The 13,276-nt window shown below is 39.5% G+C and overlaps 1 protein-coding gene across 2 annotated transcripts; it reads right to left on the bottom strand.

Moving 5' to 3' along the window:
• Positions 1-3,424: 3,424 nt before the first annotated feature.
• Positions 3,425-12,391, bottom strand: LOC129820894 (secreted frizzled-related protein 3-like). Of its 2 annotated transcripts, XM_055877984.1 has the most exons (6): positions 11,364-12,390; positions 11,128-11,166; positions 10,898-10,957; positions 10,540-10,605; positions 9,952-10,156; positions 3,425-6,329 (listed from the first exon to the last, which is right to left on the bottom strand). In XM_055877984.1, exons 1-6 carry the CDS (start codon positions 11,821-11,823, stop codon positions 6,191-6,193), a joined length of 969 nt encoding a protein of 322 aa, XP_055733959.1. In that variant the 5' UTR covers positions 11,824-12,390; the 3' UTR covers positions 3,425-6,190. The 2 variants fall into 2 exon arrangements, with proteins under 2 accessions (XP_055733959.1, XP_055733960.1); XM_055877985.1 differs by lacking the exons at positions 10,540-10,605; positions 10,898-10,957; positions 11,128-11,166 and having other exon boundaries at positions 11,364-12,391.
• Positions 12,392-13,276: the final 885 nt, after the last annotated feature.

Raw genomic sequence — 13,276 nt, 5'->3', positions numbered from 1 at the left:
GTTTTTCAACCACTCCACACATTTCTTGTTAACAAACTATAGTTTTGGCAAGTCGGTTAGGACATCTACTTTGTGCATGACACAAGTAATTTTTCCAACAATTGTTTACAGACACATTATTTCACTTATAATTCACTGTATCACAATTCCAGTGGGTCAGAAGTTAACATACACTAAATTGACTGTGCCTTTAATCAGCTTGGAAAATTCCAGAAAATGATCTCATGGCTTTAGAAGCTTCTGATAGGCTAATTGACATAATTTGAGTCAATTGAAGGTGTACCTGTGAATGTATTTCAAGGCCTACCTTCAAACTCAGTGCTTATTTGCTTGACATCATGGGAAAATCAAAAGAAATCAGCCAAGACCTCAGAAAAATTGTAGACCTCCACAAGTCTGGTTCATCTAGTAGAAAGAAGAGGAAGGGAAGCGCTACTAAGGTACAAAATAGTACATTTGGTAGACAGAAGGTACTCTTTGGTAAAAGGTGTAAATTGGTCATCAAAAAGAAAGGAGGACCAAGGCACTCTTCCGGTCTGGTTCATCCTTGGGAGCAATTTCCAAACACCTGAAGGTACCACGTTCATCTGTACAAACAATAGTACACAAGTATAAACACCATGGGACCACGCAGCCGTCATACAGCTCAGGAAGGAGATGCGTTCTGTCTCCTAGAGATGAACGTACTTTGGTGCGAAATGTGCAAATCAATCCCAGAACAACAGCAAAGGACCGTGTGAAGATGCTGGAGGAAACAGGTACAAAAGTATATATATCCACAGTAAAACAAGTCCTATATCGACATAACCTGAAAGGCCGCTCAGCAAGGAAGAAGCCACTACTCCAAAACCGCCATAAAAAGGCAAGAATACGGTTTGCAACTGCACATGGGGACAAAAATCGTACCTTTTGGAGAAATGCCGTCTGGTCTGATGAAACAAAAACAGAACTGTTTGGCCATAATGACCATCGTTATGTTTGGAGGAAAAATGGGGACGCTTTCAAGCTGAAGAACACTATCCCAACCGTGAAGCACAGGGTGGCAGAATCATGTTGTGGGGGTACTCTGCTGCAGGAGGGACTGGTGCACTTCACAAAATAGATGGCATTATGAGAAAAGAAAATGATGTGGATATATTGAAGCAACATCTCAAGACATCAGTCAGGAAGTTAAAGCATGGTCAAATGGGTCTTCCAAATGGACAATGACCCCAAGCATACTTCCAAAGTTGTGGCAAAATGGCTTAAGGACAACAAAGTCAAGGTATTAGAGTGGCCATCACAAAGCCCTGACCTCAATCCTATACAAAATTTGTGGGCAGAACTGAAAAAGTGTGTGCAAGCAAGGAGGCCTGCAAACCTGACTCAGTTGCACCAGCTCTGTCAGGAGGAATGGGCCAAAATTCACCCAACTTATTGTGGGAAGCTTGTGGAAGGCTACCCGAAATGTTTGACCCAAGTTAAACAAAATGCAATGCTAGCAAATACTAATTGAGTGTATGGTAACTTCTGACCCACTGGGAATGTGATGAAGGAAATAAAAGCTGAAATAAATAACTCTCTCTACTATTATTCTGACATTTCACATTCTTAAAATAAAGTGGTAATCTTAACTGACCTAAAACAGGAAATTCTTACTAGGATTAAATGTCAGAAATCGTGAAACGGAGTTTAAATGTTAAATTTGGCGGAGGTGTATGTAAACTTCTGACTTCAACTGTATATATACAGTGGGGAGAACAAGTATTTGATACACTGCTGATTTTGCAGGTTTTCCTACTTACAAAGCATGTAGAGGTCTGTAATTTTTTATCATAGGTACACTTCAACTGTGAGAGACGGAGAATTTGTCTCCCAGTGTCTGGAGGAAAGAAAACTGAACCAGGTTTTCCTCTAGGATTTAGCCTGTGCTTAGCTGTATTCTGTTTCACTCTTTCACTCTGTCATTTAGGTTAGTATTGTGGAGTAACTATGTTGTTGATCCATTCTCAGTTTTCTCCTATCACAGCCATTAAACTGTTGTAAAGTCACCATTGGCCTTTCTTCTCCGGCATCTGAGTTAGGAAGGACGCCTGTATCTTTGTAGTGACTGGGTGTATTGATACACCATCCAAAGTGTAATCAATAACTTCACCATGCTCAAAGGGATATTCAATGTCTGTTTATTCTTTGTATTTATACCCATTTACCAATAGCTGCCGCTCTTTGTGAGGCATTGTAAAACCTTTTTGGTCTTTGTGGTTGAATCTGTGTTTGAAATGTACTACTTGACTGAGGGACCTTACAGATCATTGTATGTGTGGGGTACAGAGATGAGGTAGTCATTCAAAAAGCATCATAAAGCCTATTATTGCACAGTGTCCATGCAACTCATATGACTTGTTAAGCAAATTTCTAATCCTAAACTTATTTAGGCTTGCCATAAGGGGTTGAATACTTATTGACTCAAGACATTTCAACTTTCATTTTTAATGAATTTGACATTATGGGGTATTGTGTGTAGGTCTGTGACTCAACATCTACATTTGATTAATTTTAAATTCTGGCTGTAACTCATCAAAATGTGGAAAAAGTCCAGGGGTGTGAATACTTTTTGATGGCATTGTATCATGGTCCAAACACACAAACATAGTCGTGAAGAGGGCACGACAACGCCTCTTCCCCCTCAAGAGGCTGAAAATATTTGGCATGGGCCCTCAGACCCTCATAAAGTTCTATAGCTGCACCATTGAGAGCATCTTGCTTGGCTACATCATCGCTTGGTATAGCAACTTCTTGGCATTCGGCCACAACGGGCTAAGGTAGTGCGGCCGGCCCAGTACATCACTGGGGCCAAGCTCCCTGCCATCCAGGACCTCTATACGAGGCGGTGTCAGAGAAAGGCCCTAAAAATTGTCAGACTCCAGCCACCCAAGTCATTGATTGTTCTGTCTGCTACCGCACGGCAAGCGGTACCAATGCACCAACTCTTGAACCAACAAGACCTGAAACGGCTTCTAACCCCATATAACCCGGATAGCTGTTTGGTTAACTATTTAACTATCAGTCCAGATTCTCTGACCCCTTAGTTTCCTAAACATGGTAGCCACTTGAGTCTTCATTCCTCTTTTTACTCCTGTCAATTTAGAGTCTAGACCCCCCTCCCAGCTTCTCTCAATATGTCGAGGTGTGTAGGCTAGCCGAGTAAAGGCTACCCATGTTACAGTTTACTCCTGTCAATTTTGAGTTTCAATTGTGGACAGGTTGAGTTCTTCAAGTAGGCTCGGCTATACAGGGCGGGGTAATACTGTACACTAGGTGTTTGATGAGGACAATATTGTTTTTTTTATACAAATTATTTTCTGATCACATTATGTGCAAGTGTAGCATGTAATGCTGATTTCATGATAAATGATCTCTTCTTGAACCACAGACAGACATGGAGTATGTGTTGGTCATGACACCAGCCAGACAATGTTTAATAAAAAAACAGATTGAAACCAGATTTACAATCACAATTGAAAGGTCGTTAGCATTTCATAGATTGATATATGTTTGTATGTTGTGTATGACGTCAAACCACAGTGATGTATAGATCAACAGTTCAGTTTAGAAAAACCCAAAGCACCAAAAACGTCTGTAAGAAAGACGCTTTCTAAATCATCTTGTTACATCTGAGCTACAAAGCATGCGAAACATAAGCAAGCAATTCAAACTTTTTGTGAGAGATTACATGTAATCCAATCATTATTTAAATATCTCAATGTTGTCATCAATTACATGATATACTCTCTGTCCTCTAGGATTATTCTGCCGTTTCTTTGCATACTCCAAAAATATACCCTCTCTCCCACTCTCCTCTATTGTTCATTTCTCCCCTTTGAAATGTGTTTAATCATTTTGTAGGTGAACATTCATTGCAGCTGTAGCCAGATTACAACTCGTTTGTGTTTCCTTTGAAAGAAATAAAGCTTAACAGAGCACCCCATCATATTAATGCAGTTTGGTATCTTAAAGACAGACATCCACTTCATCCAATGTGCAGTCTAGCTGCTAGATAAATATAGATATTTTGACTTTAGAGTGCTTCTGATAATTGTGCGTCCCAAATTGCAACCCATTCCCCGGGCTCTTGTCAAAAGTAGTGCACTATATACAGTACCAGTCAAAAGTTTGGACACACCTACTCATTCCAGGGTTTTTCTTTATTTTTTACTATTTGCTACATTGTAGAATAATAGCGATGTCATCAAAACTATGAAATAACATATATGGAATCATGTAGTAACCCAAAAAGTGTTAAATCAAAATACATTTCAGATTCTTCAAAGTAGCCACCCTTTGCCTTGATGATAGTTTTGCACATTCTTGGCATTCTCTCAATCAGCTTCATGATGTAGTCACCTGGAATGCATTTCAATTAATAGGTGTACCATCTTAAAATTTTATTTGAGGAATTTATGTCCTTCTTAATGCATTTGAGACAATCAGTTGTGTTGTGACAAGGTAGGGGTGGTATACAGAAGATAGCCCTATTTGGTAAAAGACCCAGTCCATATTGTGGCAAGAACAGCTCAAATAAGCAAAGAGAAACAACAGTCCATTGTTACTTTAAGACATGAAGGTCAATCAATACGGAAAATTTAAATAACTTTTAAAGTTTCTTCAAGTGCAGTCTGGAAAACCATCAATCGCGATGAGGAAACTGGCTCTCATGAGGACCGCCAAAGGAAAGGAAGACCCAGAGTTACCTCTGCTGCAGAGGATAAGTTCATTAAAGTTACCAGTCTCAGAAATTGCAACCCAAATAAATGCTTCACAGAGTTCAAGTAATTGCGTAAATCAGGCCTTCATGGTCGGATTGCTGCAAAGAAACCACTACTAAAGGACACCAATAATAAGGAGAGACTTGCTTGGGCCAAGAAACACGAGAAATGGACATTAGTCCAGTGGAAATCTGTCCTTTGGTTTGATGAGTCCAAATATGAGAGTTTTGGTTCCACCCGTCATGTCTTTGTGAGACGCAGAGTAGGTGAACGGATGATCTCCGCATGTGCGGTTCCCACTGTGAAGCATTGAGGAGGAGGTGTGATGGTGCTTTGCTGGTGACACTGTCAATGATTTATTTAGAATTAAAGGCACACTTAACCAGCATGGCTACCACGGCATTCTGCAGCGATGCGCCATCCCATCTGGTTTGCAATTAGTGGGACTATCATTTGTTTTTCAACAGGACAATGACCCAAAACACACCTACAGCTTGTGTAAGGGCTATTTGACCAAAGAGAGTGAAGGAGTGCTGCATCAGATGACCTGTCCTCCACAATCACCCGACCTCAGCCCAATTGAGATGGTTTGGGAGGAGTTGGACCACAGAGTGAAGGAAAAACAGCCAACAAGTGCTCAGCATATGTGGGAATTTCTTCAAGACTGTTGGACAAGCATTCCAGGTGAAGCTGGTTGAGGTAATGCCAAGAGTGTGCAAAGCTGTCAAAGGCAAAGGATGGCTACTTTGAAGAATTTCAAATATGAAATATATTTATTTAACACTTTTTGGGTTATTACATGATTCCATATGTGTTATTTCATAGTTTTGATATCTTCAATATTATTCTACAATGTAGAAAATAGTCAAAATAAAGAAACCCTTGAATGATTAGGTGTGTCCCAACTTTTGACTTGTACTGTAGGTAATAGGTTGCCATTTGGGATGCATTGTCACTCTTCCAGCAAAGTCCCATGCAAGGCTCCCAATCATTCTCCAACTGTATACCCACACATTTAGCACAGTTAAATGAACATTTTGTTTGTGCAAAAAAAAGATTATGAAAACAAAAAAGAATTAAACAAAAATAATACAAAACAAAGCAACAACTAAAAAAGGATCTACATTCAGCTATGACTTATCTAAATTGTGACAATGGTTCAAAAATAAACGTGCAATAGTGCAATTTCTCAGTTTTATGTCTGCAAACACTTTTCTTTCCATCTTTGTCTCCATATGTTGTCCCATATGTCATCACTTGGGGCTGCAAAATTTCTGTAACTTTCCCCAAATTCCCAGGTTTTCCACAAATCCTGGTTTAACGACTGCAGATTGCTTATTTCCTCATGATTCCCAAAATCTTCAAACCAAGATTTCTGGAAAACCTGGGAAGTTAGAGGAATTTTGAAACCCTATCATCACTGCACAGGGACGCGTCTTGGTTGATCAGTGGCGGCTCCTCCGCATATTGCTTCCGCCAGAGTTCCCCCGGCTCTGGTCCCTCAGTACCTGATCCCAACGCCTCACCTTCCTCCCCATACGGTCCTTCCACTTCTGTGCAATGGAGCCTTCGATGAGCAGAAGCCTACATGTATGACAGACAGGTACAGTGCCATCAGAAAGTATGCACACCCCTTGACTTTTTCCACATTTTGTTGAGTTACAGCCAGAATTTAAAATTGATCAAATTTAGATGTTGAGTCACAGACCTACACACAATACCCCATAATGTGAAATTCATTAAAAATGAAAGTTGAAATGTCTTGAGTCAATAAGTATTCAACCCCTTATGGCAAGCCTAAATAAGTTTAGGAGTAAAAATTTGCTTAACAAGTCATATGGGTTGCATGGACACTGTGCAATAATAGGCTTTATGATGCTTTTTGAATGACTACCTCATCTCTGTACCCCACACATACAATGATCTGTAAGGTCCCTCAGTCAAGTAGTACATTTCATATTGTCCAGAAAGGTGGTGGCTGCATCATGTTATGGGTATGCTTGTCATTGGCAAGGACTAGGCAGTTTTTTTGTTGATAAAAAGAAACAGAATGGAGCTTAACACAGGCAAAAGCCTATAGGAAAACCTGGTTTAGTCTGCTTTTCAACAGACACTGGGAGACTAATTCAATTTTCAGCAGGACAATAACCTAAAAGAACAAGACCAAATATACAGTGTGGGTACAAAACATTAGGAACACATTCCTAATAGAGGTCGACCGATTATGATTTTTCAACACCGATACTGATACCGATTATTGGAGGAACAAAAAAGCCGATAGCGATTAATCGCCCCGATTTTTTCTTTTATTTGTAATCATGACAATTACAACAATACTGAATGAACACTTATTTTAACTTAATATAATACATCAATAAAATCAATTTAGCCTCAAATAAATAATGACACATGTTCAATTTGGTTTAAATAATGCAAAAACAAAGTGTTTGAGAAGAAAGTAAAAGTGCAATATGTGCCATGTAAGAAAGCTAACGTTTAAGTTCCTTGCTCAGAACATGAGAACATATGAAAGCTGGTGGTTCCTTTTAACATGAGTCTTCAATATTCCCAGGTAAGAAGTTTTAGGTTGTAGTTATTATAGGAATTATAGGACTATTTCTCTCTATACAATTTGTATTTCATATACCTTTGACTATTGGATGTTCTTATAGGCACTTTAGTATTTCCAGTGTAACAGTATAGCTTCCATCCCTCTCCTCGCCGCTACCTGGGCTCGAACCTGGAACACATCGACAACAGCCACCCTCGAAGCAGCATTAACCACGCAGAGCAAGGGGAACAACTACTCCAAATCTCAGAGCGAGTGACGTTTGAAACGCTATTAGCGCGCACCCCGCTAACTAGCTAGCCATTTCACATCGGTTACACCAGCCTAATCTCAGGAGTTGATAAGCTTGAAGTCATAAACAGTGCAATACTTGAAGCACAGCGAAGAGCTGCTGCCAAAACGCACGAAAGTGCTGTTTGAATGAATGCTTACGAGCCTGCTGGTGCCTACCATCGCTCAGTCAGACTGCTCTATCAAATCATAGACTTAATCATAACATAATAACACACAGAAATACGAGCCTTAGGTCATTAATATGGTCGAATCCGGAAACTATCATCTCGAAAACAAAACGTTTATTCTTTCAGTGAAATACGGAACCGTTCCGTATTTTATCTAACAGGTGGCATCCATAAGTCTAAATATTCCTGTTACATTGCACAACCTTCAATGTTATGTCATAATTACATAAAATTCTGGCAAATTAGTTCGATATGAGCCAGGCGGCCCAAACTGTTGCATATACCCTGACTCTGCGTGCAATGAACGCAAGAGAAGTGACACAATTTCACCTGGTTAATATTGCCTGCTTTACCTGGATTTCTTTTAGCTAAATATGCAGGTTTAAAAATATATACTTCTGTGTATTGATTTTAAGAAAGGCATTGATGTTTATGGTTAGGTACACGTTGGAGCAACGACAGTCCTTTTTCGCGAATGCGCACGGCATCGATTATATGCAACGCAGGACACGCTAAATAAACTAGTAATATCATCAACCATGTGTAGTTAGAACTATTGATTATGATTGATTGATTGATTGTTTTTTATAAGCTAAGTTTACTGCTAGCTAGCAACTTACCTTGGCTTCTTAGTGCATTCGCGTAACAGGCGGGCTCCTCGTGAGGCAGGTGGTTAGAGCGTTGGACTAGTTAACTGTAAGGTTGCAAGATTGAATACCTGAGCTGACAAGGTACAATTCTGTCGTTCTGCCTCTGAACAAGGCAGTTAACCCATCGTTCCTAGGCCGTCATTGAAAATAAGTGTGTTCTTAACTGACTTGCCTAGTTAAATAAAGGTGTAAAAGAATAAAACATTTAATTAAAAGAAATAAATTCGGCAAAATCTGCGTCCAAAATTACCGATTTCCAGTTGTTATGAAAACTTGAAATCGGCCCTAATTAATCGGCCATTCCAATTAATCGGTCGACCTCTAATTCCTAATATTGAGTTGCACCCCCTTTTGCCCTCAGAACAGCCTCAATTAATTGGGGCTGAGTTTTCGTAATGTGTCAAGCATTTCACAGGGATGCTGGCCCATGTTTACTCCAATGCTTCCCACAGTTGTGTCATTCCTTTTCCTCATTTTCTCATTTAACTGTAAGATGTAAATATTGTGTTTTTTATTGTTCCTTGAGGCGGTTGCCATAGCGATAACCAAAATATACCTGTGATGTCCTTTGGGTGGTGGACCATTCTTGATATACATTCCATCAGTGTTGAAGTTCTTGACACACTTAGATCAGCGTGCCTGGCAACTTCTACCTCCCTAAACCCTTCAATTGTTAATTCTGAAATCCATCTATATAAACACAAGACACTGCAATAACCTTCACCCTCCACACTGCCGCACCTCACATAGTCAATTCTCTATCAGATACAAAGGTACCATACTCTGGAATTCTTATCTTCACATTGTCAAAACCTCAATAACTTCCAAGTGAAGATTGGGGGTCAGCCTGATGAACCAAACTACTCAGTAATCTCCTCCATATAGCCCAACTCTCACATCCACACATACATTTAAACAAAACATATACTGTTTATTTTTTTTGTGATTGTTGATCGGTTAATTTGTACATTTGTGATTAGCGGGTTTTGTTATCTGTTTTAACAAGCCATTTTTATTTTTGTACTTATGTATTGTATATATTTTTTGTGTTTTCATATAAAGCCCTTGTCCTTCCAACCATATCTGCACACCATGTTTATTTTGTTTTCATCTGTATTTCTTTGGTGCAAATAAATTAAACCTAAATTAAATACATTTTAATCCCACTTTGTATCACAACAAAATTTCAAAAAAAGCCAAGGGGTGTAAATACTTTCTGAAAGGCACTATAGGTGGCATGAGTTACACTGTGGTATGAACTACAATAAAGCTACAGTAGGCTACAGTAGGTCCTACAGCCTTCCTTAATTAAATGAAGAACAGGGTTGGAGTCGTTTCCATTTCAATTCCGTCAATTCAGAAAGTACGCTGTAAATTCCATTCCAATTCCTATTCAGCTCCATTGCTTTTCAATTATGACATTTGGAATTGGAATTGACCGCTATCCTGATGTAGACAATAGTCAACTGTCCCATCAATGATTGTTGCTATTAGAGATCCAGTAATATGACTGGCTCAAGACATACCTGGACCTCTCCTCATTCTCATAACCCATGATGATATACTCGTCGTTGGCGGTGAGAGGAGGACAGGGACAGCCAGAGTTGTAGTGCAGTGTGACCATATCACGAGGGATGTTTACAAAGGAAGACTTCAGGATGTCTTTGACCTCCACGATTGCACTCAAGTCATGATTCCTGCTTTTAATCTCCTTCACCCTTGCACGAATCACTGGGAAGAAAAGATTAAACATGATTTTGGTTTGATTATTTTAAAAAGGATACTTTTTTAGGATACTTTATTTGAAGCCTACTTGTTTGACTGAACATACAGCGCCGGTTTCCTGGAAACTAACTAAGCCTAGTCCAAGACTACTTTTGGAGGAGATTCCATTGAGAATGCTTTTTAGTCCAGGACTATAAATGTAATCTGTGTCTGGAAAATCGTCCTTCAGAGTTTTAGGACAATGATAAAATCATGCATTGTAATAATCATGAGTAATAACTAAGTAATAACTACATCACTCTCATTCTATAATATTTTCCCACTTATGAACTGCAAAAAGAATTGCCTATGAAAATCATTCAGAAAATTGTAAATATGTAATAGCTCACCATAGTTGTAATTATTTTTTAGGTAGGTCTTGAGACCCAGTTTAACTGACTTGCACTTGCAACGATCTGAAACAATAAATGAATAATGTGATACATTGTAGAACATCTGGGATTGAAATAGCCCTATAAATGTATACGTTTTTGAACTGCAAAATTACATTCTTGAAATTCATGTAATGAAAAACTTGAGGTGACATTCTATACCATATTCTAATATAATACTGTTCAGATTATTTTGCACTAAATTCAATAGCCAAACATAATTTTTAAGCTACATTTGCAGTATGTACTAACAACAGCTCCATATAAAAGTATCCAAATATTTGATGAAGCAAAGAAAATGTGATTATTATTTTACCATTGTTGGCTCCTTTACAGTTGACATTGTGAGAATCACTTGGAAAGTCAGGAGTTGATTCTGAATAAAACCAACTATGATGAGAACATTTTCACTCAATAACAGTATTAACTTCACAAGTAGCCTCTAATGTCATAGGCCACTGTAGTTAAATTTGTCATTTTATGGTGGTAACATAATAAATGGTCATGTTTAATTCACAGAACATTCAAGGGCCACATGCATCTTACCAGGTGAGCATTTTGAGGGGTCCTGATAGGAAGGGTTGTCTAAGTAACAGACAGGAATAAAGTTGACTTATAAGCGGCTGCTGTAGAGAATTTTATAGACTACAGATATTGTCATCATCATATTTTTTTCCTTTTATCTTTGTCTTTATTATGTGAGGTAGCCTGTATTTATTCACAATACCTATTTCAGAACTACACTATGGAATCTTCAATCATCATAATAACCCATATCCTACCTGGTCCGTCTGCTTTTACAATGGCCTCAGGTGAGATACAGACCCCCCGGTCGTAGACTGGCAGATCCTCGCAGGCCAAGCTCTCTGGCCAGGTGTGATTATACCGTTTCATCACCGGTTCACAGCCGCATTTCGCACGCTCACACACCGACTTGCAGGGCTTGATAGGGTCGTGTTGGAAGTCAATCGTGCATATTGGGGCGTACATGGCGCACAGAAAGAACAGTAAATCTGTACTACACTGGGTGCCAAGAAGCCCTTCAAACTGCTCAATGGCCAGGACTGCGTTCGCCTGGGTGCTGTGGTGGAGGTGGTTGGGCATTTTCGTCATGTTCCAGGGCATGGACTTGCACAGAGGGATCCGAATGGGCTCACATGCCGCCGAAGACGCTCTGGGTATCCGAAACAGACAGGTAACCGCGAAGAAGGAGACGAATAACTCGTGGGAAAACATGATCATCCTCAGTTATATGCTGACAGTTGGTTTAGGATAATCAATACATCTAAATGCAATGTCTGGTTATGAAGTCGAAATTGATAAACTTAAACGCGTAATGAAATCCTAAAATATATAGCTAGACTAAAGTTGTCTGTCTACCCGGACGTGTCTAAACTTTGCGTCACGTAAAAGGAAAGAGGTTCAAACGTCATCTTTCGTGAGTAAAACGAAAATATCGAATTCCTCGTGGACGGTGAAGATTGATTTCGATTTCCAACTGTTTTGTTGCTTATTCCATTGGCGCGTGTGTGATCATATTGCGTGTGGGCTTGTGGCTCCGCTCTCTCTATCTCCTCCTTCCCAGACCAGTTAGCGCTGCAGTGATTGCTCGCTGGAATCGGACTGACCTCAGTCTGCGGGACCAGCTTTATTACCCTCTACAAATGTCCTCTATCATCATCATGCCTGTCTGACCCTCCTCCTACTCTTGATTCAAGCCAACACCAAGCAGGGCTGCAGAACTTGCCCCATAGCCTTCTTTGAAAAACATGGACATTAGACTAGTTCTGGGATGGGAAACTGGCGGATCAATTTCCACACACACAAATATATATATATATACAGTACCAGTCAAAAGTTTGGACACACCTACTCTTTCAAGGGTTTTTCTTTATTTTTGGACACACCTACTCATTCAAGGGTTTTTCTTTATTTGTACTATTTTCTACATTGTAGAATCATAGTGAAGACAACTATGAAATTACACATGGAATCATGTAGTAACCAAAAAAGTGTTAAACAAATCAAAATATATTTTATATTTGAGATTCTTCAAATAGCCACCCTTTGCCTTGATGACAGCTTTGCACATTCTTGGCATTCTCTCAACCAGCTTCACCTGCAATGATTTTCCAACAGTTGAAAGAGTTCCCACATATGCTGAGCACTTGTTGGATGCTTTTCCTTCACTCTGCAGTCTCTACTCTACAATCATCCGACCTCAACCCAATTGAGATGATTTGGGTTGAGGTCGGATGATTGTGGAGGCCAGGTCATCTGATGCAGCACCATCACTCTCCTTCTTGGTCAAATACGCCTTACACAGCCTGGAGACTGTTGGAAATGTATTGCAGGTGAAGCTGGTTGAGGTTGATGGTTGTAAAGTTGTCTCAAATAAAACTGTGAAGGACCTCGGCGTTACTCTTGACCCTAATCTCTCTTTTGACGAACATATCAAGACTGTTTCAAGGACAGCTTTTTTCCATCTACGTAACATTGCAAAAATCAGACATTTTCTGTCCAAAACTGTTGCAGAAAAATTAATCCATGCATTTGTTACTTCTAGGTTAGACTACTGCAATGCTCTACTTTCCGGCTACCCAGATAAAGCACTAAATAAACTTCAGTTGGTGCTAAATACGGCTGCTAGAATCCTGACTAGAACCAAGAAATTTGATCATATTACTCCAGTGCT

The sequence above is a fragment of the Salvelinus fontinalis genome, chromosome 23 (assembly GCF_029448725.1).
Source record: "Salvelinus fontinalis isolate EN_2023a chromosome 23, ASM2944872v1, whole genome shotgun sequence".
Lineage (NCBI taxonomy): Eukaryota > Metazoa > Chordata > Actinopteri > Salmoniformes > Salmonidae > Salvelinus > Salvelinus fontinalis.
This window is presented reverse-complemented; position numbering and strand designations above follow the sequence as displayed.